Raw genomic sequence first — 26,192 nt, forward strand, 5'->3', positions numbered from 1 at the left:
CTCCTGAGGGTTGTAGTGATTCTTAAGGCACGCTTAGCTCGTTCTAATTCGATTTCTAAGGTATCTACGCACGGGGCAGATATAAAAGAATGCGAGGCACCAGTATCGAACAGAATCATAATGGAAAAACCTTTAAGCTTGCCCATACCTGCCAGGTTTCCTGGTTTTTCTCGGGCTGGTTTTGGGTGATAGCAAAAGGCTCTCGCTGTTGCGGCAATGGTTGCGGCAGCTTCTGTTGCTGTTGGCCCTGTTGGTGCTGGTGTTGGTATTGCTGTTGGTGTGTGGCTGTTGTTGGCGGGGCGGGGGCTGGTATTGGTATTGCTGCTGGTATGGCTGTTGTTGGCGGGGCTGGTGTGCCTTGAACTGCTTGCAGGGGCTGGGCATAAATGGCCCTGATTGTCGTGCCCGCTGTTTTGTTGGGGCATTGTGAGGAGTAGTGGCCCTTCTGGCCACACGTGTAGCAACTGTCAGTTCCAGCCCTACAGACACCACGATGTGGTTTGTGGGCATTTTTGGACAAAGGGGAACTTCATTTTGTCTTTGGCTGCCTCCAGCCGGGCAGGACCCTGTTGCTTCCCTTGTCCTTGTTGCTGATATTGTCCCAACGGCGCATTTCCTTGCCATGGCCTCTTGTTAGTCTGGTTTTCATTTCCTCCATGGTCGTTCCAGTTGCGCTTCCCTTTAAAGTTCTGAGGGCGTGCAGGTGGGTTGGCTGGCGCTGAGGTCTGTGGCGGAGCCAATCTTTCTACTGGCATCGCAGCTTCGATGTCTAGTGCCCTGTTCAAAGACTCAGTGTATGAGAGTCCACCATGACTAGCTAGAGTCATCCGAATCTCGTGCCTCAGACCAGCACAAAATTTCTCCGCCATTTTCTCATCAGTATCCACCTGTTGTGGAGCATAACGCGATAGATCGCAGAACTCTCTGTCATACTCTGTCACCGTCTTTTTCCCTTGTTTCAGGCTATAGAACTCAGTCTCCTTCTTCTTTCTGTAGCTTTTGGGAATATACTTATTCATATAATCCCGTCTTAAAGTCTTCCCAAGTGTATGCTGCCCATTGTTCGGGAGTCAGAGTCTTTCGGCAGGCTTCCCACCAAAGTCAGCCGATTCGGCTAGTTGGAAAGACATACACGAGAGTCCGCTCCTCTTCGGTGCAGTGTAGGAAGGTGAAGATACGCTCCAAGGCGCGTATCCAAGCTCGGCCTCGGCTGGGTCACCTGTCCCAGTTGAATGTGGGCGGATTCTGTCGAAGAAACAGTTCTTCAGTCCTTCTAGCAGGGGGTGGAGGGGGGGTGGGGTAGGTTCCCTGTCGTTTTGCCGTCCTTCAGGTATTTCATCACGATTTCCATCGTTGTTAACGTTCCTCCTAGCGGGGCGACCTCGTTAGGCGGCATTCTGAATTACAAACACCCCATTTTAACACATTCTATACAGGAGTCTCTAAGGCAATTAATAAAGAACTGTTTGTCAAATTTAACTTATCATAACTCCAAAACTAAAATATAACAGGAACCGTTGCATGCACAAGTCACATTATTCAAAATTACTATATTCTTAACTGACTCGTGAAGAATAAACCCGTAGAGAAACATAAAACATACACGAGATCGTCGTAGAAAGCCCATGCTAGGGTCATTTTTATCTCATGGAATATTGCCTCATCGAGGGCTTTTACATTGTCAACCCAAAATGTAAGTAAAGTCTATTTCCTATGATGTACCGGCTTACTAGTTAAGCAATCACAAAAGGGTTTTTATTCACGGAACGTCCTAGAGACCAACATTTCCGTACTAATGCTAGCTAGAAACAACATAAATAAAATCATAGTCATTGGAACGAATTATCGTTTCCGGAGTACATCCACAAGCTAAAACTATCAAATCTGTGAACTCTGAGTCGCGGTACGACTGCTCCTCTGTGACGCCAGGGGGTCCTCCTCCGGATCCTCCTCGGGGTCCTCCTCCTCATCTTCCTCGGGGTCCTCCTCCTCATCCTCGCCCGGCTCCCAGCTGGGCAACAGAGTCTCTCCCTGGCCCTCGCCTGTCTCCCGCATGATCTGGGCTGAGCGGAGATATCGTCCACAATCTCACGGATCGGATCGTCTCTGGTGCTGATCCTGGCCGTGGCACGAGGCTCGGTTGGAGCTGGAGGTGGCACGGGTTCAGGACGAGTAATCCTCATCGTACCATACTGTGCTGTATCGTCATCCTCCTGCATAGGGTATTTGCCCCTATCTAGAAACTCCCTCATGTTGGCCATGACCCTGTCGACATCTGCCATGGCAGCCTCAAACCTTGCGTCTATCGTAGGTATCAGTGGTGGTGGAGGAGTAGTAGCTCGGATCGCTGAGTCAGGAGGCGATGGAAAATCCCTGCGAGCCCGTGGACGAGAAGGGCCTGCCTCGTCATCATGCCTACCACGGCGCCCTAGAACTGAGGCACGTGGTGGAGGGTCTCGTGGCAAGGCCATCGAGGCTCGGGAGCAGTAGCGGGTGCCTCCGCTGGCAAAGGCGTCCCCACCTGTACGTAGTTTCCCGGAAGGATGTAGGGCCCTAGAGGGGCGCTGCCCCACAAGGTGAAACAGGCCTGAAGCTCCGCAATGAAGCTAGGGAAGTCTCCCATGAGGTCGTGGTAATCTTCTCGGCGAAAGATGTAGTGGGCAGAGATCTGCCTAGCCCATCCCTGCCACTCGGAAGGTAACAGTAAGATCAACCTCTGGATACCGTCATACCCTGATACTCCATGTGCACTCGCCTCGACCCAGTGTCTGTGAAAACCTGCGAGGAACTGTCCGAGGTTATCCCCGTGACATGGAGCATAGGTGCGGTAGGACCGCTCGACCTCCTCTGGACTAGCCCATGGGGCAAGGGTCGTCGTCGAGTATAGGCAGTCCTCGCCATCTAACGAAAGAAGTTCTATCGTCAACTCAAAGTAAAACGTGACAAGTAACTAAAACGATATGGTTCCAAACATCTATACTTGGCAATCAAGAATCGGTTCGAAAATCATAACTCGTGAAATCTAGATATCACAACATCGTCTAAATCTAGTATTCAAGCACATGTCATAGAGGTGATCTAAATCTAGTTCTCAAGCACAAAATCATAACTTGTATTAAGGACCTCCCTAATACTTAATCATAGATTAAGGATTCGACAATCATCATATAGTTCTAGTGTCGTTGTTTACCGAACTTAGGGCTTGTTATGAAATGATGATATACTCTTAGATCTAGCAACGAGCACTAAAAGTTTCAACAAAATAAGTTCAAAAGGCCAAGCTAATTCGAGATCTCATCGTAGAAAAACACTCGAATATTTAAGCTATGCCCATGCCATCAACGTACTATTGGCGTTCGTTACGCTGCTCAATCTTCATGCTCGTGGTTTCATCATGCGACCCTTCGTGTGATTCTTCTTTCTCTATTTCGACCGTCATTGTCGATGTCATCGTAACATGAAGAAAAAGTTAAGGCATCTCCCTAAGTTCTCTTCTATGTTCCGTCGTGAGAGTGAGCATATATAACTTAACAGTTCTAAGTTCTTGTGATTCATACAATAGTCATACTTATTCATGCTTCATACATTTCAAGAAATTAACTTAATTAAAACTTGAAAGCACTTACCATAACCTCCGTTGAGCGTGACGAGATGTAGTGCCAAGCTTTTGTCAACTAGTTCAAAAGTGTATTAACTTACTTAATCTAGACTCAACTTAGAAGGAATGAGTAGTACTCAGAGCAAAAGAAATGCTCTGATACCATTCTGTCACGACCGCACTTGCTAAGGATAGCAAATTCGGGAAAACCGCGACTAAGGGAGGGAATTTAGGAGCGGGATTTAGAAAGGGCATATTCGTTTTCTTGATGACTCGACTTGTATAAAGAAATCAATCGAAATATCTAGATATCAACGAAGGCCACAAGGGGACCGTACATAATATTATCCCAAAACGGGGTACTCAATGGTTTTAGTACATTATTAAATAATACATATTGTTTGACAAATGACATAATATCTTAACATAATCAGTGTTCGCAGCGGAATAACAATTTGAGTATATGTATGAAGACATATACTCTACTCTGAGGTAATCATCCTAGATCGACAAAAGCTCCGCTTGCACACTACATCCTCGATCACAGCTCAACCAGCACATTTAAAAATACATGCAGGGCTAAGTACGGGAGTACTTAGTGGACACTTGCCGAAATTTACATACATGCATAATATTTTATTGTCAAGCCTTTCAACAGTAGTAAGATACGAGGGTTTTCCTTTAAAGACTCGTATTTACCAAAATATTATCATTTCTTTTATCAATAACCTGTACAGGTATTTTATATCATTAATCACCATATCAGTAACTCGTGCCGAGAGGGAGGCCTCCCTCTACGGACACTATGATCGGCCAACCCGCTAGATGACTCACGATCACAAGGGTGTACACTAATTCCGAAGGGATTTGCGGTCCCATCCAGAATCCGAATTCGATTAACATCAGATAGGCAATTAATAATAAAACATAAAGCATTTAGGCATTGACAATATCATTTAAATTCATAAGCATAAAGTTTTAGCAATTCTAATATATAATTTTGGTTTATACATAGAAAGCCCACCTGAATAGCAGACTCACGGTTTAGCTCTAACTCTGGTGCTTGACCTTTAATCCGAGAAAATAAAATAAGATTCTAATTCTCGAAAAATCTCAATAAATGAGGATGCGTGAAATGATTATGCATGACTCATATTCCTTTAATTAAATTATGAGATGCTAATCCTATTTAAGCTCGTCTTATGAGGTCGGATTATTAATCTTAATAATCTACTCATCTTGAATTAATCTAACTCACTTACCAACTAATAATTAGTAAGTATTAAAATTAATCACTAATTAAAAATAATTAGGATTAATAATGAGAGCCTAAAATAATAAGTCTTATTGGGCCTAAATAAATAAATAATAGGTGCCCAATTATATGAATTTGAAGCCCATTTTAAATAATTATAGGAGTCCAACATAATTGACCCAACAAAACTCAAACAGGCCCAAGAAAATTAAAGAAATTCGGCCCACATAGAATAAAAAAAAATGGCCCAAAGAAATAGTATCCGGCCCAACTGAACCAGGCCCAAAACCACTTCTTCCTCAAACTCGGTTTCTCTCTCTCTCATTTCTCAATCCAGAATCCTCCCCCTTCTCTCCATCGATCCTCTCCCTCTCTCGCCCGTTCCAGCCGTCATCGAGGAGTTCCGCCGCCGTGGCTCCGGAATCCGGCGCTGGCTGCCGTCGAGCCCAGCCCTGCGCCCTCCTTCCTTCCTCTTCTCTCAATCGATCTGTTGCTGCTCCCTGTGTAGCTGCCGTCGCGCTGTATTCTGGCCGTTCCAGCCGTCGCCGGCGAGCGGCCGCCGCCTCCATCCGCGACGTCGCTGCTGCTGTAACCCGACGAGAGTGGATCTCTTCTCTCTCGATTCGAAGCGTCGGTGGAGCCCGAGCCCTAGTTCATCTCCTTCTGCAAATCGAGCTCTAGCTCCTCTCTTTCTGCAGAACGTCGTTGCCGCCGCCGTGGTTCTGTAAATCCGGCGACTTACAGTCGTCGTTCGTCACCGTTCGTCCTCCCAAATCGGCGACAGTCCTCCTCTTCTCCCTTCTGGAAATCTCGTCGTTGCCACCGCTGTAGTAGGGAGGTCGACGAACAGCCGGGGTCTCGATCGCTTGTCGCCACGGCCTCTGCCTTCTCCTTCCTCGACTCGAGTCCGAGGCTTCCTTCGGCGGAGCCGAAGGTCGCCGCTGCTGTTTAATTCCGACGAGCAGCGGGCTCTGCTGCCTATGTGTATCGTCGATTGATCTCGCTCGCTCGCCGCCGCTGACTCGAAGCCGAGTCGAGCAGAGCAGTCAGTTGTTTCCTTGGACTCGACTGAACAGGGCGGTCAGCCATTACTCTTCTAACAAGCTAAGTTATCTACTTTCATTCTTCTTCTACTTCAGTTTCTAGTTGTTAAGCGTGGGGGTTCTCATGATTCGCTGTTCTAAGGTGTAGAGTATAACAATGTATGAATCCTCGACTTGTTGAGAAAAGTTATCGATCAAGTATGCATATGTGGTTCGCTATATCTTTCTGTAATATTTCTCATCCTATGTTTCGAATTTCTTTTATATGAAGTGAGGGAAGTGAAATGCATATATGAAGATAGTGAACTGAAAATAGCATGAAATACCTTGAATGGTTTTGTTGGTTGGTTATTGTTTGAATGAACTGATTCTTGAAAATGCTTTGGCAGAGAATGATGAAGAGCAGTGCAGTCTTTCCTCTTTTTGCTAGGAACGTTTGTGAAATGGGAATGAGGAGATTATGCTTGGTTGATGTTCTGTATGAATGGTGATTTTGCTTCGTTTAAAATCCTTTGCAGCTGCTAAGGATTTTAGGTAAGTGAGGATGCCTTTTATAGGGAGTAAATACTGAAGCTGATAGTGTGAAAATATGGTGAATAGTGCGGCTAAATTGAGGCGTGGTTGAAGAATTTAATTGATAAGATTTTCTGCTGACAATTGAGATTTGTCTGTTGAATATTTTCTTTGACTATGTAGGAGTGAAATAAAAACTAAGCACGGGTGAGAATAGAGTGGCTAAGGTGGACTTGAAGTGTTGGATGGGTGGCTGGGCACTGTAGCGACACTGTTGAGTACTGGAGCACTGTAGCAACACTTTAGCAGCAGTTGTCATTAATCACCAAACGTCCCCTTTTCTTCTTTTCTCCTTTATCTATCTTTTCCTTAAATTAGGGTGTTGGCAGATGGTAGGTGTAGGAAAATATTATTGGAATGATTGATGTGTATCTATAATAAATCCCTCATTGGTTCTGTATTAGAACTTTGGTATCGAGTTTTTCTAATGTCGAGCACTTGTATTCAGATACAGATTAATCGAATAATTCTTGTGTCTGATATCTATATTGTCTTGTAAAAATCTAAATTAAAACTGTAGATTGATAAATTAAATCCATAGATTTAATTCGATCATCATTAAATTAAATCCGTAGATTTAATTAGCTACAAAGTCGGAAATAATTCACGACTTAAGGAACAATATGAATATTATAAATAACCTCCATCTTGATTAATAAATAACACAACTTTGCTAAGTTGGTTATAACCTTGAATAATAATCATTCATTGATTCAAAGATTAACGTCGCGGTTTTAAACACGCGAAGATAAATAAATGCATACTGCTAGTGTAGCGACTCTGTTTCCAATTTACGTAATTCAGAATCATAGTTGAAAATTCATAAAGCGTTTCATTTACTAGAAATAGATTAATAAACACGCAATACTGGACTTAAATAAATATAAAAGAGCGGGTTGTTACAGTAATTTAGAAAAATGATTAATCAATTCAACAAAACATGGATCCACGTATTATTAACTTAAAAACATTCGCAAATATTCTCTTGTAATGTGACCACTTTATACTTTATTTTTACATAAATCACAATATATGATATCATTTTCTTATAATAGCGACACTGTCTCTTAGTAAAAATAATCAATGTATTTTTTATTTTTTTTTTGAGTTCACTCATTTATTGTAATATAATATTTCCTCTGTTCCATAAGAAAGTATCATATTTTTCATTTACGTTCATTCAATGAGAAAGTATCACTTCTATTTAGAGATCAACATGCTCAATGTATGAGATTATTCCAAAATAATTATAGTCATTTATTTATGTCTTCTAACTTTTATTTAAATTTTACTAATTTGTCGGATTTGTTATTTAATCTATAGTTTTATGATATAATTAAAGAATGTAGCTAGCGTGTGATTTTATTATAATCATTATAATAATTTCTTCCTTTTTTTTCACGGTTCACTAATTTGTTAGTATAATATAATATCCTACAACATAATTTCATTTAGTAATCGATCGATATGCTCAACGTATGCTATTATTTACACAATTATAGTCCATTTTTTTTATTATTTCGAGTTCATTAATTTATTATAATTTATTACCATGTAGTATATTTTTATTGACTTATTGAACGTTGTCGCAATGTATGACATTATTCAAAAAAATTATAGTTCATTCATTTATGAAATAATCAAAGAACCTAACTAGCATATGATATTATTCAAACGATTATAGTAATTCCTTCATCTTTTTTTTTCAAGTTCACTAATTTATTACTCCCTCCGTCCCAATAAAAGTTGCCACTTTTTTTGGGACACGGAGATTAAGAAGTGGATTGTTATGTTTTAATTGAGTGTGACCCACCAAAATTAGTGAGTAATTTTTAGAAAGTGGCCTACAATTGTTGACCAAATTAGTGAGTAATTTTGACATTTTTAGAAAGTGGCCTACAATTGTTGACCAAATTAGTGAGTAATTGTTGACTTAATTAAAGTAAACTTTTGTCATTTTTAGAAAGTAGCCACTTTTAATGGGACACCCAAAAAGGAAATGTGGCCACTTTTATTGGGACGGAGGGAGTAATATAATACTATAATATATATCCTACATTTCATTGAGTAAGCGATCAATATGCTCAACATATGCTATTATTTTAACATATATGGTCATTTCTTTTAAATTTTTTTTGTTATTTCTAGTTCACTAATTTATTACTCCCTCCGTCCCCAAAATAAGTTCCTCTTTGGGGACGGCACGGGTTTTAAGGAAAAATGATAAAGTGTATTGATAGTGGAGAAAAATATGTTATAATTAGTATTGAGAGTGATGAAAAGGTGAAAAAATGTTATAATTAGTATTGGGAGTGGTGAAAAAGTGAAAAGTAAGAATAAATAAAATATTATTAGTGGTGGGGTAGTTGTCCAAAAATGGAAAGAAAGAAAGAGGAACTTATTTGGCGGACGTCTCAAAAAGGAAAAAGATGAACTTATTTCAGCGACAGAGGGAGTATAATATATTGTCTTATAATATATCTTTATTTAGATTTCGATTGATGTCCCAACGTATGACATTATTCAAAACAATTATAGTTATTCATTTATATCCTCTAATTTTTATTTCAATTCATATTAGGAGTGAGTTTTTAATCTTTATTAAAAGGATTCGTATCAGAAATTCATATAACAAATTTAAGACTAACTCTTAGGGCGTGTTTGTTTGGCCGGGAATGTGATGTGGGAAAGTAATCTGATTCCCAATTATTAAATTATTGTGTTTGGTTTAATCATAAGGAAATAAGGAAAGTAATCTAATTCTTAAATATGAGGAAAGTTGCGTGGAATTCGAGGATTCTTATTCCTCAGTCCAACCCGCGTATTCTTTTTCCCTGATTTGAGGATTTTAAAAGATACGGAGAAAACAGTATCTCTTATACTCCTCTGCCCTCGTTTATTTTTTTTCTGCATTAATTTTCTTTTTCGTTCTCTGCTGTCTTCTCTCCCATTCTCTGCAAATTTTCCTGCCGCTTGTTAATTCATACATACTCTGCAAATTCGTCCTCCGAATTGATCTCACTAAGGTTACTCTCTAAAGTCTCTATATCTCTATTAATTTCGTTCATTATTTAATTTGTTTGTTTCTTTTTCTTCCAATTTGCGTCTTCATGACCTTCTTCATAAACACAAGTGAATATAAGATTCAATTTGGATTCGCTTCTTGACGTTTTTGTTAATTTCTTTTCTGTAGTTGCAAGAGATCATAGCAGCTGACTGTATTATAATATGATATATATATATATATATATATATATGAAAAGTTACCTATCCAATTGCATATGTCGCACACACAAAAAGCAAACGTGCAGCACAAAGTATCAACGAAAGTAACAACACTGAACATAAGAGTTGTTCACCCAGTTCGGTGATAAAACACCTACGTCTGGGGGGCCACACCCAGGGTAAATTATCCACTAGTGAAGATAAGATATTTACAGGACTTATGCGACAGACTCTCTAGCCTTCTAGCCTCAATATCTTCCCAAACCCTCACAACGATGAATAATTGAGAAAAGAACAACGATCTAATCTCGAAGCGTGAATGAACCTCACTCACCACCAACACCCACGAAAATAACATCCACCAACAGGCTGGAGAAAGCAACAAACGAATAAGAAAACACTACCCCAACAGATTGCTCAATAAACCCACGAAAAAGTAATCGAACAAGATCACACACACTCACGAAATTGTATGATCTGAAACCCACGAAATTACTCTCCAATATGTAGAAGAATATCAAAGAAATTAGCCCCCAAAAATGTCCTCATTCTCTTCCTTAAATAGGCAAACCCTAGAAAGAGTTATATCTTGAGTAGAACTCTAATAAAGATGATATACTCAATCTATAATCATAAACCCTCAATATTTCGAGCATATAGCTCATATAATGTGAGATATAACCATAAGAGACGTGATATACTCAAACACTAATGAGCTGGAAAATCGCAAAGCTGAAAACCCGTAATGAACAGTACTCCCGTAATGAACAGTACCAGCCGAAGTATCAACTCTGTCAGATACTTTGAGAGCAACACTAGCAAATTTGTCTACATAATGACAATAACCAAACTTGAGTATCAAAAACTCAACAATATATATATATATATATAGACCTGCTTTGACCATTATTTTTCTAGCTGCTAGCAATGATTAGGAAATCTGCATTAAGAATTTGTTTGTTGCTTCATTTTTCTGCAACTAGTTTGCAAGTATAGCGTTTGGAATTGGACCTTTGGTGATGAAATTCGTGATTCAATATATTCCAAGTTTATTTTTAGTTAAATGAAAAAATAAGAAGAATTTAGAACTTGGATTTAGCATACCAGAAGTGTTTACTGGTAATTACACATTGTACTGATAACGCAAAGATTCAGCATTTTTTTCGTGTTAACGAAAAAAAATAAAATTATGAAATATGTCGCATGTATCTCAATAATTAAGTGTCACACCCCAATTCTTGAATGAATAAATATAATTGAGGTGCTACTAATTCATAGAAATAAATAAGGAACAACCTTGTTAAAACCCGAATAAGATGAGAAGTCGGGCTAATGCCCTTTGGATCACAAGTTTAGTGTCATGCTTCTGATAACCAACATTTAGAATGATATACTTGTGAAATAATAGTCTCGGCTCAACAAAATATATAGAAGTTGAGAGTCTAAGCTCGATATGAAACATAATTCAGAATTTACATAAAGGTCTTATGTTTAGAGAAACAAGAGACAAAAGAGCTAGTGCAACAGCGGAAGACAAAATACGGAGTTGAACCCTAGCCTCAGCTCCGCCCCGTCAGCACTCACCAATCAACCTGAAAACATTTGAAAGTATTTTTGGGCTAAGTACTAATGTATTTAGTGGGCTAGCATTTTTATAAACATTTCATAATCATAAGAGCAGTTTATCCAATTATTTTGACATGACTTAGAAGGTTTTTAAGTGAATAACTTCTAAGCATGCTAAAACATTTTATTGTATTGCGCGCAATTGTCACACTCTCTTTCCGTTACTCGCTGTGATCCCGGACCTTTTAGCCACCGACGGATCCATTACTCCTGCTTACTTGAACTGAGGGCGTAACCCAGTCAAGTTCCCATTTGGGACCCAATGCTCCGGAACACATCCCGTCAAGCACCCTTATAACGCCTCATACATGATTAGTGCCCGAATGGAGATCAACCCACCGAGTCAGCTAATATGTGTACACAATTCTCAAATAACGTGTTAGGTCAAGAGAGAACCTCGATCGATTCATTATTGCAAGCCTTAAACAGAGCAGAGTGCACAAAATATTTTATCGGATAAACAGTTTTCATTTCATTGAAACATTTAAGCTCAATAGCTAAATCATACATTTGGAAAATAAGCCCACCTGATTAGGCAATGCCTGTCGTTTATTCTTAACTCTGAATCGGAATAGCAGTGCTAATCCTCCTGACGTTCAAAGCCTACAAGAAATCTATTCTTAATAGGTCTCTTAAATCTAAACTCAAGTCACGGTAAAGTGCTTATCATTCTATGTTCACTTAGCCGGGTTTTCAAAATTTAAAGAATAAATAATTGAAAACATTTCTCTTGAGTTAAGAACACCAACAATATTCTTACTCATCTTTCTTTTGTAATTAGAATTATAAATAAGACCAATCAAAACATGATGCAATGCATGACTCATTTCATACTTAAGCATAAAAAGTGTTTACTAAAATATGCCCAAGTTTCCAGTTCATTCTGCTCTGTTACGTTAACCAGCTCTGGTCTCTACCAGCTCTGGCTATCCCAGCTCTGGCTCCCAGCTCTGGCCTCCGAGCTCTGGCTTCCAGCTCTGGCCTTCTAGCTCTGGCTTTCCAGCTCTGGCCTCCGAGCTCTGGCCTCCCAGCTCTGGCTTTCCAGCTCTGGCCTCCCAGCTCTGGCATTTTAGCTCTGGCTTTCAGCTCTGGCCTCCCAGCTCTGGCTTTCAGCTCTGGCATTTTAGCTCTGGCATTTCAGCTCTGGCATTCAGCTCTGGCGTTTCAGCTCTGGCTTCCAGCTCTGGCCTTCAGCTCTGGCTTTCAGCTCTGGCCTTCAGCTCTGGCGTTCCAGCTCTGGCTTTCAGCCCTGCTCTGCCCTTTCCAGCTATGCTCTGCCCTTTCCAGCTCTGGCTTTCAGCTCTGCTCTGCCCTCCAGCTCTGCTCTGCCCTTTCCAGCTCTGGCTTTCATCTCCCTGCTCTGCTCTTCACCCCCAACCTCTGAACACCTCACGACTCTCTTTCTCAGCTCACCAGTACAGTTCGCGTCGATCACCTCCTTGGCAACGGCGAAGCGCCGTCACCTCCCTCTCTTTCTGGCAACCGCAGCAAGCCACGACCGCTACCCTCACGCTCCTTTCCTCCAAATCCCCACATCAGCCCCCAATCAACCCAAATTCTCTCCCTCTACTCCGACGACCCTCACACAGCCAACTCCACAAAACAACATGCTCAAGACTCAACTTACAGCAACTCAGTTCAAGACTCTACCTTTTCTTATTCATTTAACAGTTATGAAGCTAAAACACATATAAACACACGAACACATGAACATGCATTTTGAATTCTTGGACGAAAAGTGAAGTAAAGAAGCAGGGGAGTTAAAGGTGAAACCTTGGCTTGGATTTGCTGGGTGAATCGTTAGCTGCTGTTCTTGGAGTTCAGCGTTTGAAGCTCAGTCCGGGAGGGAACGAGAGAGAAGTGAGTGAATGAGAAGAGAAAGATCGGAGTGCAGCGAAGGAGATATGTATATATATTGATGAGAGAGAGAACAGTGGGGCGGTGGTGGTGGTCGAAAATATCAAGGAAAGGGGTGGGTTGGGCTTTGATGGAAGATGATGGGTTGGGCTTTCATTTATGCACTCAAATGTGAATAAAACATAAGGCCCAACATGAAATAAATCTCAACACACATAAATGCTTGAACGCTTAATTAAATAAATATGCAATGCATATAAATTTAATTACTAAATTTACAAATGCTTTTGTAAATCATTTTTGTTGGAATTAAAAATAAATTCTTTTCTCAATCCGGCGTGAATCATCTTAAATCTAAGTTCAAAAATAATTCTAATCATAATATAAATGGGCGGGGTGTTACATTAAGAATATTGTTGATATTGGAAAAGTGATATGAGATATTTTTAATGTCTGTTAATAGTAATTTAATTATTACTTTTTGTAGTTGGTAAATTTGAATCAAATATAAAATTCAGAATCCCTGACAGTTTCTTTGTACTTTCCAAACACAGGATAAGTAATATATCAGGAATCATATTTCCAGGAATCACATTCCCAGGAATCATATTCCCTAACAACATTACTTTCCTGCCAAACAAACATGCCCTTAGTATTTTTTTTACTGGGAATTTAAAACTAACTTCTATTCATATTAGAAGTTCATATGATAACCATGGTAATTATTTGAGTGGGAGAATAACAATGAAATTAATTCATATGCTTTATCTTATTTTAGTTCAAAATTGATTTTTTGTTGTAATTATTGACGTGGGGGTGTACTGATAATTCTTTAAGATCACGTTCAATAATCAAAGGGAATAAGATTGTCAATTATATATTAAGGAAAGATTATGGATAATCCTTTCCTTATAATTCCCATGGCTTATTATGTAAATTGTGAAAATAAAATTAATTTCTTATTTTATGAAAATGTGTAAAATGACAAAAAAAGTCCAATTATGTGCGCATATATTATGTGCGTTTAACATTATCCATAATTTTACTGGGAGAGAAACGTGGTATAGAAAGAGAGAAAATAACATTCTTGAAATATTATGAGAAGAAGACATAGTTTAGTGTTCACATATCGATCATTTTTCAGAATTATTACGAATGACAGCTATATTCGGACTCCAAGAAGAATTTGATGTATTTATAGAAAAGGACATTTAATGAACCAAATTTTTTAAACAACGGTCATGTCTCATGATTCTGCTCAATTTGAACTAAGAAATATCTATATATTTAAAAAACGACGATGTTTAAATAATGTATCCACACACCACAATGTCATTTTTATAAACATTTTATTTGTTCATATCAATATTCTGACGTGCCACATTAATTTTAATTTTAGTGAAAATCAAATTCGTATTAAAAATTATTATAATCAATAAATCGATGTATTTTTTATACTTTTTCTAAAAAATTATTAAAACCAGCACTGATCCAAAAATTAATGTATTTGAGTGAAAATCAAATTCGTATTAAAATTATTATAATCAATAAATCGATGTATTTTTTATACTTTTTCTAAAAAATTGTTAAAACAAGAGTTGATCCAAAAATTAATGTATTTATGCCTCAATCATTTTTTTAATTTGTTTATATTAAAAAAAGTTTGTTGTTAGAGCATCTCCAAAGGCACGCTATTACATTTTATTTTTTATTTTTTTATAATATTTATTCTTTTTTTTCTTTTTTTTTAGAAAATGCTTATATATGCTTGATTTAATTTGTAAAATTTAATTTATTAATCTCTTTATTATATATATTTTTAAAATAGTATAAATATATATAAAATCTAAAATGTATTTTTATAGAAAATTATTTGTTATTATCATGTAATTTATGCTTTGTCAAGTATTATGTAATGTTTAATCCTAAAAATATTATGTAATGCTAGTTTTTACGTTATTGAAATAAATTAATCGTTATGCAATATTTAAATATAGCACTTTATTAATTAATTTTATTAAAAATATTTAAATTATAATTAAATATAATTATTTATAAATATATATGATATATAATAATTAAATTAATAAAATATTTTAATAATAAAGAGTATAAAAATAGAATATTCTATTAAGGAAATGTAGAGTTTATTGTTGGACGAAAATCCAAAATCTCCGCATTTCTCTTAGCGTCAATAATAAAGTTTTTGCAGGAGCGACTGCAAAAGTAAGAGAGAGAAAGGCGGGAAAATACTAGAAACAGAAAGAGGAGCAGTTGTGCATCGAGAAAGATGGGAAGCTCAGGCCACTGATGAGGAAACAAGTAAAGATGCATTCAATATCAACAAAATTAGGGGAATCACAACAAAGGAGGAGAAGAAGAAGGAAAAGAGAAGAGGTTTAGCTCAGGAGAAATCAGAGGCTCCTAGAGAGAGAAAGAGAGAGATTCAGAGGTGGTTTCATTCTTCACCATTAGCTACCTACGCCAACCATGGACACCACTCCTCATCCTCATCCTCATCGTCGCCGAGGTAACAACTATTTCTCTCATTTTATTTTGATTCAACGCTTCAGAGAGATTCCGACTCGATTCGACGTCGGATGTTTAAATCGACGGAAGGGGTTTGTATTTCTGTTTAGCTGTTTAAATAAAAGAAGAGAATTGTTTTTTTTCCAGTCTTCTTCCTTTTGAGTAAATTTGAAGTAGGTTCAGAGAGATTCCGACTCGATTCGACGTCGGATGTTTAAATCGACGGAAGGAAGCATAGATTTCCAACCGTTGTGCTTATTTCGCCGCCGCCGGCGGCGGAAAATAGCTGACGCTTCGGAACAATGCCAAAACTTTTCCCGGTATATCAACCTATTTTAAGAAAGATAACTTTATTGTAACAAAAATTTACGAATTGAAAACTAAAATCTCCAAAAAATTCAATTAAGAAGGCTGATCTTTTTTTTTTATTACTAGTATTTTTTTCCCAAAAAGTTTTAAGCAAATACAGTATCTCAATATGAAATTTTTACCTAGACATAAGCAACAAATAATGAAATAGTGAAGAATGCTATTCCTACTCAAACTTGGTTGAGTTATTTATGTCAAAGTAGTATAATATCAGGGAGTTTTTGAATCATAGTTAACATAAATTCCAATGGATTGCGTACCAACCATTTTATTTCAAACCAACAGAGTAGGGAAGCAAAAGCAAAATACATTAAACTGAAAACTGACATCAATTCAAAATGGAGTTAGGATTCTGCATCCATAATTTGAATTTCTGTGGTCCTTTTGTTCTAAATGTTCTGTGATAATATAGTGCCCAGCAACACCACTGCTAATCAAATATATATGTTTATTCAGTTCCGAGCATGCGAAGGATCAAGAAAGTTGAAGATGACGCTGAAATCTCTGAATCGGGACTGGCTGTTCCCCCAGAAATTCCTCATTTTGTGTGGAGAGCAAAACCTGGAGAAATAAATGAGTTGGTAATAAATTGTTTTATATACTCCTTTGCAATTTACTTTTTGGATGTTTGGAAACTATGTATCCTTGGATTATACAAATTTATATACCATGTTCAAAAGTAATCAAATCAATCTTCCATTTTTCCTTCATCACTCACTATGTTCAGTAATAGTTAATAGTATAATTTTGTAGACACACACACATAATAGAAATGCATTGTTTATTATGTTTACTTTATGCTAGTCCAAAATTTTAACTTATCTTTATAATTGCAGTATCTCCCCAAAAAAGTCATAGAATACTACCATCTTAAGATCCCAAATATCATATCCTTCGTCGATGAACAGGGGAGAGAATGGGATGTGAATGTCATAAAGAACAGGAAATCACATAGGTGCTCCAAAGTGGCATGGAAAAGAGTGTGCGAAGCGAACCTCATTAACACAGGCGATGTATGTATCTTTGAGTTCATGCAAGGGCCCATTGATTTATACATACGCGTACGTATAAAAAGAGCTCATGAACGTAAGTTTAAGAACTTTTATAATTTACAATATGCATGTCATGCTACATTTGATAGATTCATAGTTAATTCAATTTGTTTGTTAAGTGTGAGAAAAGAGATTAAGAAAATACATGCATGTATGAATGTAATTAGTTGTTTTTTAATTTCAACAGTTCTTTAGCTTCTAACTAAACTTGTGTGTTACATTGTGCTGTCTTTATCTTCTAAATGGTCTTACATTGTTCCTTCATATTATGTGGATAATATAGTGCCTAATTAGATATATGCTTATTCAGTTCAAAGCAAAGCTACACATTGCCGTGATGGTGACATCTTCATGCCGGGAAAACCTCATTTTGTGTGGAGACTAACACAAGAAAAAAGGAGGAGGCTGGTAACAAATTATATCATACTTTCTCAAAATTTACTTTAGTTATAAACTTATAATGATTTTGTAGATACACAATATAGAATTCTTAGTTATAATTATAATTATAATTACAGACTCTCCCAAGAACAGTAATAAAGAACTACAATCTTAAGATCCCAAATATCATATCGCTCATCGATGAACGTGGGAACAAATGGGAAACAAAAATCTTAAAGTGGCGTGACGGCCACTTAGCGTGCCCCGATCACGTATGGAGAAGTTTGTGTGATGCGAATCTCATGGAGATGGGTGACAGATGCATCTGTGAGTTCATAGAAGAACAGAGCGGCCTATCCATATTCGTACGAGTAGCTCGAGCTCATAAACGTAAGCTTTAAGTCTTACATACCTTCCCATTATATGCATTGTCCTGCTCGTTTTGACTGATTCCTAGTTAATATGATTTGTTTGTTTAGTGACTAGAAAGAAGGATGCCGAGGAAAAGGAAGTTGAACAAGTTTACAAAGAACCATTACACGAGAATAAGTGGGATGAAAGTGCTGAAGATGAAAGTGGGATGCAAAGGAGCATTCTCAAGGGGAAACAAAAGTTGAATTCAGCATCTTCCAGTACACATGTTAGACGATGTCTAAGGAAAAAGAATGCATGTATGTAATTAGTTGTTTTCTGATCCAATTGTGGGTTACTTGATCGTCTAAGTTCTCACCTAAACTTGTGTGTTACATAGTGCTTTAGCTCCTCTACTAATAGGATATATGCTTATTCAGCCGGTGGAAAGAAAGGCTTTGAAGAAGAGAAATGTGCAAAAACTGACAAAGAGACTGTTCGTTTCAATCTTCCTAACTGCAATGACTGTAAAGAAAGCGGGACGAAGATGAACATTTCCGAGGCAAAGCGTAAATTGAAATCACCGTCACCACATGAACCAGTCAGACGAAGAGCAAGGAAAGACAAGACATGTATTTATCTGATTTGTCATTTCTTTCCGTGCAATGTTCATATAGTTTTATTTTATGAACTTGTGGATTATAATCTTGCACTAAAATTCTTATATATGAATTGTCATTTCTGCATGTACAATGTTCTTACATATATTTAATTCAGTTGACCGAAGAAAAGACTTTGAAGAAGAGAAAACCAAACAAATCGAAGAAGAAACAATGAATCTCGATCCTCCTGAAGAGAGGCAATGGAAAACGAAAGCTGAACAGAGATCTATTGAGGCTCGAGATACTTACATAAAAAAGCTCGAAGGGATCATTAAAACCCTTACTTCAAAAGATGTCAATCAGAAGAGGGCGAAGTTATCATGTCACAAGGATGATGATATCTCTAATATTGAACTTATTAACAAACATGTTAGCTTGCAGGTACGTGTTTAAATTTCATTATATCATGATATCATTGTATTGCGGAGTTCATTTAATTTTGAATTTTTAGGGAACGTCAATGAGGACAAAATGTTTGCCTGTAAAGTTGGAGTTGCTGCTGTCCTACTTCCAACTTGTACGTGGGGAAGCTGGTCAATCAATAACTTTGCATGATGATGTGTTCGGTAGGAAATATAAGATTTATATTTTCCTCAAGGATATCAAAGAATTTTGTTTGCTAAAGCCAATTTCAGACTGCTGTATAATTTCCTACATGTGGTAAGTTTTTTTATCTACTTATTCAGACTATTAGTATCGGTGTTATTCCTTTCTAATTTGTTGGTGAAATTGGTAGGTACCTTCACCAGAAGATGAAAAAAGAAAACTTACTCACTAGATTTCGATTTGTAAATCCAAATTTGATCTCAAACAAGTTAATAGAAGACCAAAGAGCACGCGCTTTAGCCGAAAGATTGATCAGTGCATCAATAGATCAACTCGTGTTGGCACCGTGTAATATAGGGTAAGTAAGGTGTCACGGTACATCTTCAAATTTATATGGGTACAGGAAATATTTGAAGTATATAGCAACAAAAGTCGGTTTGGTGAGCATCGCCTTACACCATCCCCCTTAGCCACGCCCCCGATGGCAGTTCACTTTCAACTTCATTTGGATTTTCAGAATGTGTTTTTACTATTGTATATCTTTTTGTAGTTTTCACTGGATTCTCACGGTCATCCAACCCTACAACAAGATTATCTTTTTGCTAGATCCTCTTTCTCACCGCATTCGTGATAGGGTTTGGCAAGACATTGTGAATACGTAAGTTTTGTTGATTTTTTGCTTAATATTTTTTTTTAGTCGGTCAAGGATATACTAACGTTTCTCTACTTTGTAAATGCATGCAGGGCCTTATCGATGTTTTGTGCATCTAAAGGAGAGAATGAGAAAAAGTCACCAACTTGGGTAGTCGTAAAGGTATGCACGGCGTTTCTGCTAATTGTATACGACAAACAAGGAGTAGGTGCTAATTTCACTCTAATACATTGTTGTAACACAGGCTCCTCTCCAACCTGATTCGAAGCAATGTGGGTACTACATAATGCAGTATATGAGAAAAATCATCGAAACTTGTAGAGATCTTGGCTCAAGCTCGCTACAGAAAATGGTATAGTAATATGCATAGTTAAATACTAACTAATTTGTTATAACTAATACATTATATATTTGTGTGTGTTTTGTAGTTTACAAAAGACAGTTATTCTAGAAGTGAAATTGATGAAATGCGAATAGAGTGGGCAGAATGCGTATTGGATCAGTTTGGTTGACAAAGGACAAGGTATTTATTTATACTGATTCATGATTTAAATCTAGCATCTAATTTCATCTTATATATTTTCTCATTTTTTTTCATAATGTGTTTGTTATTAATTACGAATGGGTGAATGGAAGTATTGTGCTGAAATGAAATTGATGGGAAATGGCTTCCATTCATGGGTGTTCATGTTTTTTGATTTAGTTATTTTGGTTATTTTTCTAACAAAATATTTTTGGTTTTGATCAGACATGAAGGGAAGAATGTGAGGGATCTATTTACAAGTGTAGAAGAAGGTTAAGAAGCTGCAGTCAAAATTTATATATCTAAAAATGAAATACTAATATGTAGTGTATGCGTGTGTTGACCTAGCGGTAGGTGATCAATGTCCAATATCAAAGTTTTGAGTTCGAAATCACCATGGGTACGGTCTTTAATTAAATTCATTTATTTACTTGTTAATTTATCAAATAAAAAACTAGTTTGCAAAGTAAATCAATTTGAAGTGTAAATTAAAAATCACTTCATTTTTTCTGTTTTTTTTCTTTTAACCCACATCAGCTTTCATTTTCTTTCTCTTATTATTTCTTTCTTTCTATTTGTATGAATATATATTTCCTAATTATAATCCACTAAAAAAACATTTCCCTAATATAATTATAAAAGAAAATGTTATTCTACAAATAGAAAAGTGGATCATTTCTTTTGAACACATGACTAATATAGTAAAATAGCCATTAATGTATTCATTTTCAAAAATTCATGTTATTTTGTAATTTGTAGTCAATTATTTTTTTAATTTATGATTCAAATTGCTCAATTTTAGAAATAAAGAAAGAAAGATTAAAAGAGAATAAATGAAAATGAGGCTCGGCCTTTAGTCTGTTTTTCTTGTGTTTTCAAGGATTTTTTTTTAGGTTTTTTCTTTTCTTTTTATAAAATCGCAGTTTAATAATAATCTTAAATTCGTATAGTAATATTCACCAACTCCCCAAACTCAATTGGATGAATAAAACTGGTTATTTAAATGTAAATACACAAACTTTCATCATTTTCTCATTTTTTTTCATCAACTTTTTTTTAATCTAAATATACAAACGTAGTGTTAGTCTGATTTTTTTCCACAACGAGCAATTCCGATCAAATTATAACTGACTTAGCTTCTACGAGTCAAATTATATCGATTTTAATTTGAGTTATTTGTATATAAATACATCAACTTTCAAAAAAAATTAGTTTTTCTTGCGAACTTAATGCTTTTTTGATTTTTTTTTTCCACAAAATCTATTCCCGCATATTTTTCAACGAGTTTGTGTTGCAATTGGGTGTGGTTAAAATGTTAATTTTTAATTTTTTTTTTATTGTGTCAAGAAATTGGAAAGCTTTAATATGATCTTTGCATTAAAAAATTATATCATGGATTCATGTCATATTTCTCAACGAGTTTGTGCCGCTATTAGTATGGTTAAAATGTTAATTCAAATTTTTTTATTGTGTCTAGAAATTGAAAAGTTTTAATATGATCTTTGGATCCAAAATTTCTATCACTAAAGTTTGTGGAAAAAACTAAAAAATATTGAAAGTTCGTACATATACACGCAAATAACTCAAAAAAATAATTAAGAATGTCAGTCGGTCATTCCATGTTGGCTGTTCAAACGGACATGTCAGCATTAATTTGAAAAAAAAAAGTTTTATGGGAAATATCATACAGACACTAAATTCATGTATTTAGATTCGAAAAAAAAAATCGTGAAAAAAAATGCTGAAAATTCGTGTATTTACATGCAAACAGCTATAATAAAAAAAATTATAATAATTAATTAGTTGTCTCAAGCATTAACAATAAATTTTATAAATATAAAAACATGTGAGATTTATTTATATACTTTCATCTGCAAAGATTCCTAAAATATAATTTGAAGAATCAAAATAATGAGGATAGAGTTCAATCAATTACACCCGTTTAATATGTATATATATGTATCCATCTTAAACCTGATTAAAAAATAATTTTATTACTCATTCTTCTCTGAAACTCGTGTAATAATATTTGCTAGTCATATGAATCTATCTGAATTTATAAATATGAGTTATTACACTAATTGATTCTTCGTCACAATAATAATTCGAACATTAGAAATTAAATATTAATAATAAATAGACTTAACAACAAACAACTAAAAATTAGAGAAAATTCTATGTAGACATGTCAGTTAATGTATAATAGTACCTGCTAATTGTACAAATTTATTATAATATATCTACATAATTAAATTTAAGTTGTTGTAATAATTATTTATCTGTATCGATAAAATTTACACATTACGAAGTAAACAATAATAATAAATCATATTAATACCCGCCGATTAGTCATTTTCGTCTCAAACTCGTATAATCATACCAATATATGTATATAAATAATTTTATGAATTTAAGAATTATTAAACCAATAAATGTATCATCACTTTAAATGTATTAGGAATTATTAAAATCTAATGTGATTGTGGATCGACATTTATTGGTTTTGGTGTTCAAATAAGTCAATTTTATTTGTGAAAATGCTAATATTAAATACAAAGACATATTTGTCGTCGTGAGGTGCACAGAGTTTTTATGCCTTTTGCGAGTGAATTCTTTTGGAGTTAAAGTTGCATCTGATTTGGCTAATCGTTTCGATACATAGGAGATTGATGAATTATGGTACATGCACGTTTTATTTAGTATTAGTTTATTTTAATTATTAGATCTTTTATTTAGATATGTCTCTTGCTACTTAGTTAATGTATATATAGGAGATTTTTTTTTTATGAATTATGCAATTAAATTTTGATAAATTAAAAAATTGCGGTTCGATTCTCTTTAGGGCTGGTAAACCGGTCGGTTCGGTTGGTAAACCGGAACCGGTTTAGAGGGATTCCTCTAACCGAAAACCGAACCGGTTAATCGGTTAACCGGTCGAAACCGATTAATGCACTGGTTCTCAATTTGGCGAATTAAAATTAACCGGTTTTTATTTAAAAAAATTCGAATTTTTAAATTTGTGCAATAGGATTTGAACTCATGACCTTTGAAAGAAAGAATGAGACCTTATCCACTGCACCAATTCATAACTTGTGATAATTTAATAACAAAAAAAAAATTATAGACACGTGTAATTTATATTAAAAAAAAAAAGAACAATGATAATAAATTAATTCACAACCTAGACAACAATATTAACTCACATTATAGCCAAAACCCAAAAACAGCAATAATAAGTCAATTACTTTCAATCCATAAAAAAATCTAATAAAATTAATCTAAACTCCACCAACAAGGCAACAAACATAAAGTAACATAAGTCTAAAGTTCAACAGTCAACACAAACAACAAATAAATGGATTCACGGTAAGACAATTCGGCTTGTCTGACTAGGAACATCTCCACTACTTTCTCCACGAACTCCATGTCCTCCACTCATCCCAAGTTGTGTCAAAACTGTTAAGTTTTTAAAATTAAACAAAAAGAATAATTAACATATTTGTAAATTGTAATGATTTGAATTTTATAGTTTATAAGACATTAAAGTACTCACCCGATTCAAACTCCTTCTCTAACTCAGTCTCAGACACATCTTCTTCATCTTGGAGAAATTTATCCGACGAACTAGATTTGAGTCAATCCTCAACGCATATCAAAGCCTCCACCATATTAACAGTCAACGAGCTTCTAAATTTAGATAAAACACGACCACCCATGCTAAATGCAGACTCAGAAGCAACGCTCGATATAGGGATAGCCATGATGTCCCTCACCATCTCGGATAGAACAGGGAAGCGCGGGCTATTTTTGGACCACCACTGTAGGATATCAAACTGATCCCCCTCAATAGCTTTGTGCTTGTATTTCTTTTTAGCAAAGTACACAGTAATCTCTGACATATCGCCTGAATCTTCATCTTCACTATCATCAGAAATAACATCAACATGACTTCGAGCACCACTAACTCAAGGTTCAATTTGAACCGAAGTAGGTGCATTCGCAAGTGCTTCATCAGTTGAACCAAGTTGTTTATTGTAATACTCAAACAACTCATTCAATGAGTTGCGCACCTCCCCCAACAATTCAATTGCTCGCTGCGGAGCATAAACTTTCTTCAAGCACTTTTCCACATGTGTTATCTTCTGTCTCGGATCCAACAATGCAGCAATGTAGAACAACTTGTTCATTCTTGGGTTCATCTCATCAGTTTCCAACCAATACTTTCCAAGCTTGTCCTTCATCTCATTGGCCATGGACCTAATCTCAGTATCGGTGTCCCTCTGTAACTGAGTAATGAACTCAAAGATAGAGCACATTTCCTTGAAAAACAAATGGGCAGAGACATATGTGGTACCTGAGAAGAGAAGTGTCAAATCATGAAATAAAAGACTTGCTTATTTCCTTTAAAAATAAATTGACTAAGACATAAGTGGTACCTGAGACGAGAAGTGTTAAATCATAAAATCTGTCCAAATAATCACAAATCATCCTCACTTTAGCCCAATCATTGTTGTCAGGAACTCCAATTGTCAAGTCTTTGTGCTTCTTTTGATTCAAATCATGTACAAATTCCTTAACTACATTCACATGTAGATTGAAGACCTCAACATATGGCACAGCAGACTCGAGCATCAAATATGTAGAGTTCCATCTCGTCGGCACATCCAAAGTCAAAGACTTGCTGCAAGCAATCTTCAAGGCCTCCACATAACCTCTAAACTTATCCGCTCTAGATGGTGATGCCTTTATCCATTTGACGGCTTCTCTTACTCGTCTCACGGACATGCCAATCTCATCCAATCCCTCCTTCACAATTATGTTTAGGATGTGAGCAACACAACGCATGTGCAAATACTTGCCACCAACAACACTTGTCCCCCACCTCTCAAAGTCTGGTTTCATGTACCTAATTGCAGCATCATTTGACGTTGCATTGTCCATCGTGCAACAGAGTACCTTATGCAAGCCCCACTCCTCCACGGATGATATGATTGCAGTAGCAAGATCATCGCCTGTGTGACTCATGCACTTGCGAAAACTGATTATCTTTTTATGCAATTTCCAGTCCTTGTCGATGCAATGTGCTGTGACACAAATAAAATTTGTGTTGTTGATCCCTGTCCAACAATCAGTCGTGATCGACACTCGTCCCATGCCTTTAGCTTGAAAAAAAGTTTTCAAAATAGCCTTCCGCTCCAAAAACAATCTCATACAATCAGCTCTTACTGTTTGTCTGCCCGGGATCTTGAACATAGGACATGCAGCCTCTATAAACATCTTGAACCCCTCACGCTCGACAAATCTAAATGGAAGTTCATCCATGATGATCATATGACACAATGCCATTCTAACGACATTTTGATCGAATTTCCAACTTGTCAACGATCATGTTCCATCAGTAGTGGGTTGTAAGTTGAGAACCGATTGACTAGCCGTTGCTTGATGCTTCTTCAAGCACGAAGTAGTATGATTCCTCAAAGCAGTGGTGCCGTTTCTATTCAGATCAGCCCTAATTTTTCTGCCACAACGCTTGCATTGCCCTTTCTTAATCTTTTCATCCCCTTCTCCGTCCATAAGCTGAATATAATCAGCCCAAACATCGGACCTTGTCCCAGAAGATTTCCTAGTTTTTTTTGCCTTTGGTTCTTCATCATCACCTTGTAGTTCACGTATTTCAACCTCTTCAAACATATCATCGTCTTCAATTCCAAGCCTATTGCTAGCTTGTTGTGTGATAGATTGCGATCCATCTTCAATTCTCTCCATCTAATCAAGAAGTTAGTCAACTTATTACTTAATCAAGACAACATACTAAAAAAAAATTATTGTCCAAATCAATTTAATTAACAAAGCAAAGATTATTAAACACATTGCCTATCATCATCTCAATTTATATAATAAAAAAGAGTTAAAAGACCATAATCAATTTATATCATCATCGATTTATCAT

The 26,192-nt window shown here is 36.3% G+C and overlaps 1 protein-coding gene across 2 annotated transcripts; it reads left to right on the forward strand.

Annotated features, from left to right (window-relative positions):
- The first annotated feature begins 15,370 nt into the window (after positions 1–15,370).
- LOC130994823 (uncharacterized) lies at positions 15,371–20,660 on the forward strand. Of its 2 annotated transcripts, XM_057919896.1 has the most exons (15): positions 15,371–15,707; positions 16,532–16,656; positions 16,912–17,161; positions 17,438–17,535; positions 17,646–17,898; positions 17,988–18,179; positions 18,300–18,491; positions 18,637–18,902; positions 18,973–19,181; positions 19,258–19,425; positions 19,618–19,725; positions 19,812–19,881; positions 19,964–20,071; positions 20,148–20,242; positions 20,468–20,660. In XM_057919896.1, the coding sequence occupies exons 1-14, from the start codon at positions 15,668–15,670 to the stop codon at positions 20,229–20,231; spliced, it is 2,163 nt and encodes a 720-aa protein (XP_057775879.1). In that variant the 5' UTR covers positions 15,371–15,667; the 3' UTR covers positions 20,232–20,242; positions 20,468–20,660. The 2 variants fall into 2 exon arrangements, with proteins under 2 accessions (XP_057775879.1, XP_057775880.1); XM_057919897.1 differs by lacking the exon at positions 19,258–19,425.
- Positions 20,661–26,192: the final 5,532 nt, after the last annotated feature.

The sequence above is a fragment of the Salvia miltiorrhiza genome, chromosome 7, assembly GCF_028751815.1.
Source record: "Salvia miltiorrhiza cultivar Shanhuang (shh) chromosome 7, IMPLAD_Smil_shh, whole genome shotgun sequence".
Classification (NCBI taxonomy): Eukaryota; Viridiplantae; Streptophyta; class Magnoliopsida; order Lamiales; family Lamiaceae; genus Salvia; species Salvia miltiorrhiza.

Coding starts and splice junctions, on each gene's coding strand:
- LOC130994823 (XM_057919896.1), top strand. CDS start 15,668: ATGGACACCACTCCTCATCCTCATCCTCATCGTCGCCGAG. Junction 15,708..16,531: donor TCATCCTCATCGTCGCCGAG/GTAACAACTATT, acceptor ATGTTTATTCAG/TTCCGAGCATGCGAAGGATC. Junction 19,882..19,963: donor CAACTTGGGTAGTCGTAAAG/GTATGCACGGCG, acceptor GTTGTAACACAG/GCTCCTCTCCAACCTGATTC.